Raw genomic sequence first — 3,970 nt, forward strand, 5'->3', positions numbered from 1 at the left:
CCCATCCCAATGACACTGCTAATGACTTGTAAGGGGGTTTGCCTATATCTGTGTCTTGTGAGCCATGTGTGGGCAGTGCCTGCAGATGACTGAAGGTGTTACCTTCCTTGGGACTAGTTGTAAGCTGCTGTGTGGGTGCTGGGAATTGAAACTGGGCCCTCTGGAAGAGCAGCCAGTACTCTTAACTGCTGACCCATCTCTCTCCAGCCTCTCTATATGGTATTTAAGAAATCCAAAATAGATGAAATATGTGCATACATATTCATGCCTTGCATGCATATAGAAGTCAGGGGAACCTACAGGAGTTAGTTCTCTTCTTCCACCATATGTGTCCCAGGGATAGAACCCAGTATGTCAGGCTTGCACTGAGCACCTTGTTGGCCCTGGGTACCAAATTGTTTTACTTACCCGGTATCTCATGTAAGGATTTTAGTTTTGTGTATTTTTTTTCTAAAATACAGTATCAAAACAACAATAGAATTAGCCCAGCTGGACTCAGGTTACATGATCCCAACTTTATTGGGAACAGTAGCTAGGAGCTATGGAATTCTTGAGCGTGTCCTTTTCTTCTCATAAGGATGGTTTGGTATACTGACCTTAACTACACTGCAATCATAGAACTGCTTCACAGCCCATTTGAACTTGACAGCCACAATCTTAACTGCGAAGCCATCTCTCCAGCCCCTTAAGTATGTATTTTAAATCTAGGGAGGAGTTATTGAAACCAAATGATTATGCCAAGTTCAGTAAAACAGTACATGACATTTTAGGTTTGGTTAAAATTTTTAATTGAATTGTAGCTTTTTATAGTGTCAAATAATTTTTGTCACATTCTTACATAAAATCTATCTTAAGTTCTTACAGATTTAATCCACTTTTCCAATTTAGCATAAAATAATTAAAATTTGTGGTAAATGAATTTTACTGTCCACTCTTTTTCAACTGTCAGTTGCTTTTTATGTTAAAACTACAAATTCTGTTAGTGTTACATCTTCAGTAGATACAATTCTGAACCCTGTTGGTTAGAATATATCTGACTAGGTAATTATTTCCATACTTGAATGTAGTTTCTCCTTGGTTACTAAATAAACCATATTCAAATTATTTTATACTTTTTGTTCTATAGGAGAGAAATGCTTAGACAATTGATCATAGTTGATTCAAGTTAGTTTCTAAATTTTTGGAAAGTTTCATATGAAAAATACTTGCTTCTTATTAGTTAAACTTTTTTTTCGACATCATTTGTGATAGACAGCTTAGCATAGTTTGAGTTTTTGTAAGGATTATATAAATGGGCAAGATTTTATGTTTCAGCAAAATGTTAGGATAGTAATAAGGTTAATATGATATTAACTCTGGTTTGGATTTCATTGTAAAAACTAATTTAACTTGTTTTTACTTTTCTTGACAGAACAAATTCGATTAAAGAATATCAGAAAAGTCTATGGAAGATGTATGTGGTATCGTTTACGGTTATTAAAACCCCAGCCAAATATTATTCCTACAGTAAAGTAAGTAATGGGCTTCAATAACAAAACATACTGAGTACTTGTTCTTTGCTAGGTGTTATGAGTTAGGGAATCTGAGGATAGCTTACATGTGTGACTGTAAAGAAGTTGTAGCCTGTGAGAAGGGTGAGGTTTTGTTACAGTAAGCTTTAGAGCTGTGAACAAGTTAAAACTCAAAATGAGAAGGGTTTGAGAGTCAGCTCTTCTTTGAAGACTGTATATATTATGTGCTAGGACTGGCGTTTTAGGTTGAAGTCTATATGAAAATCAATGATTTCAAAGACTGACAAGATCAAGTGTGAATTTCAAGGTGCTAACTAAAGTTGTCTCATGCTTAATATGTTTGATTCTGTGGTAACTCAAGGTGTTTATGGTTTTCCTTAAGCTAAGGCTAAGAAGTAAATTGATTTGGCCAGAATTATGCAGTGAATGTGGTGGACAGGAGCATATCACCTTAGTTTTGGCAGGCTTATCTGCTTAGACAATCCACTAGCAAGGATTTGATTCTGGGAGGCTAAAGGGTGTGCTTTACACTGAATTAATGTCAAGTCTTTATTTAACTCTGTCACTAGATTATCTGTGATGGGAACTGAAGGTTGTTACTGCAGAAAAAGTAAATTACCCACATCTACCTGCTGTAGAAAGAAAAAAATCTGGTAGAGGATTAAGTGTTGAACCAGTTATTTTAAATCTGGGTTTAAATGATGAGACTAGTTTTAAACATAGATGTGTAACTTCAGAGGACCGAAATAAGATGTTTAAGAGGGAAAGGACTGGTTTTTGCACAGAGAGAGAATCTTAGCTTTGGTGGTAATGCTCAGTGGTAAGAAGCTAGATGCAGAGTTAGCACTGAGACCAATATAGCTCTCTTTTCTCTTTATTTGCTGTCTATTCTCATTTTAAATTAAAAATTTATAAACACCTCCCCCCCTCCATCTCTTTTTTTGAGACAGATTCTCACTATGTAGCCCTGGCTGTACTGAAACTAGCTTTGTAGATCAGGCTGGCCTTGAACTTGCAGGCATCCATCTGCCTCTGTCTTCTGAGCTTCTGAGGATTAAAAGTTTGAACTGCTATTCCCAGTTTTAGGCCAATAATTCTTAAGTCTCAAGCCCCCCCCTCATTTTTGCTCAATACTTCAGGTACCTGGACCTCCATTTTTTCCTTCTAATTTATCTGTTGTGTGTATGATGTGTATGTGGGCATACATGTGCCATTGCACACTACATCAGTGTGGAGGACAGAGGATAACTTTGTGGATTGATTCTTTTCTTCAGTACCTTATGAGGGCTCTAGGAATTGAACTTGGGCCATCAGGCTTATGAAACAGGCTTGTGACAGGTGAGCTATTCTGTCAGCCTTGAACTTAGTTTTCAAGGAAAAGAAGTTGAAGGCCTTTTTGGTAATAAATAAATGATTTATTTAATTCATAATGAAGCTCAAATAATGACTAAATAGATTTTGGTAACAGTTCAGAGGAAGTTTAGAAATTATAAAAACTCTTGCTACTTTATACTACCTAAATACTTCCTGACGGTATTTCTGAATCTAAGCTATATAATTTCTGGAAGTAGCTTCCAAATGACATTGAAAATATACTTAAAAGAAAAAAATGCAGAATACTTTCTGAGTTAAATTACTGAGTCTGCATGTGAGAAAATGTTTGACTTTTTGGAGGGTTTCTTTTAGAAAATTGGACATAAAGCATAATCATGTGTATCCTCCACCCCCAGCCCCTTTTGCTTTGGCTCTCTGGAAATGAGTGTGGTTTTATTGTTTGGAATAGTTTTCATCAGCATGGGGGATCCTGTCATGAGCCTTCTCTTCTCTTCTTGGCTCTGAGAACAGATGCCACGTGTGAAGCATCTAATAGAGTTTAGCATATCTGGGATATTTTGTTCTTTTCCTTGTGTTTGCTTTTCCTTTGTGATTTTTCATTCTTATCTCTGTTTTATGAGTTTTGTTAGACTTTTAGATTTCATCAAAGTGAAGAGTTATTGTGTGTGAATAGCATTTTCAAATGTTCTTCGATTATTGAGAGTATTAACAAACTAGTTTTATGTTTAAAATTTCCTCCTTTTAATTTCAGATATAATTATGTACTTATTGTAAGTCATGTATAGAAAGTGCTAGATACACAGTGATTAACAATCTATATAGTTCAAAGTTACGAACTGTAGGAGAGAGTGCCAAATAACAATTATAATAAATTTAGTATATAATGTTATTTCATTTCTTTCTTTGTTATTGTAATAACATACTTGAGTTTGGGTACTTTATAAAGAAACAAGGTTTATTTAGCTTATTTTAGTTTTAGAGGCTGAAAGTTAAAGGTCTGTCAGCCTCATTCGTTTGTGACCTTTGGAATAACATTAGAACTTGGTAGATGGCATCATGGCAGGAGGATATAGATACATATATGACAGATACACATATGTATCTGTATCCATATATATGTATAT

General features: G+C 35.2%; 1 protein-coding gene across 2 annotated transcripts in view; it reads left to right on the plus strand.

Annotated features, from left to right (window-relative positions):
• Window positions 1-1,408: 1,408 nt before the first annotated feature.
• Window positions 1,409-3,970, plus strand: part of Sec63 (SEC63 homolog, protein translocation regulator) — a 52,656-nt gene continuing 50,094 nt past the window's right edge. For both annotated transcript variants that reach the window (XM_005363581.3, XM_013352385.2), the window contains exon 1: window positions 1,409-1,511. In XM_005363581.3, coding sequence (XP_005363638.2) covers window positions 1,452-1,511 — 60 coding nt within the window. In that variant the 5' untranslated portion in view covers window positions 1,409-1,451. The remainder of the gene's footprint in view (window positions 1,512-3,970) is intronic.

Source organism: Microtus ochrogaster, linkage group LG9 (genome assembly GCF_000317375.1).
Source record: "Microtus ochrogaster isolate Prairie Vole_2 linkage group LG9, MicOch1.0, whole genome shotgun sequence".
Classification (NCBI taxonomy): Eukaryota; Metazoa; Chordata; class Mammalia; order Rodentia; family Cricetidae; genus Microtus; species Microtus ochrogaster.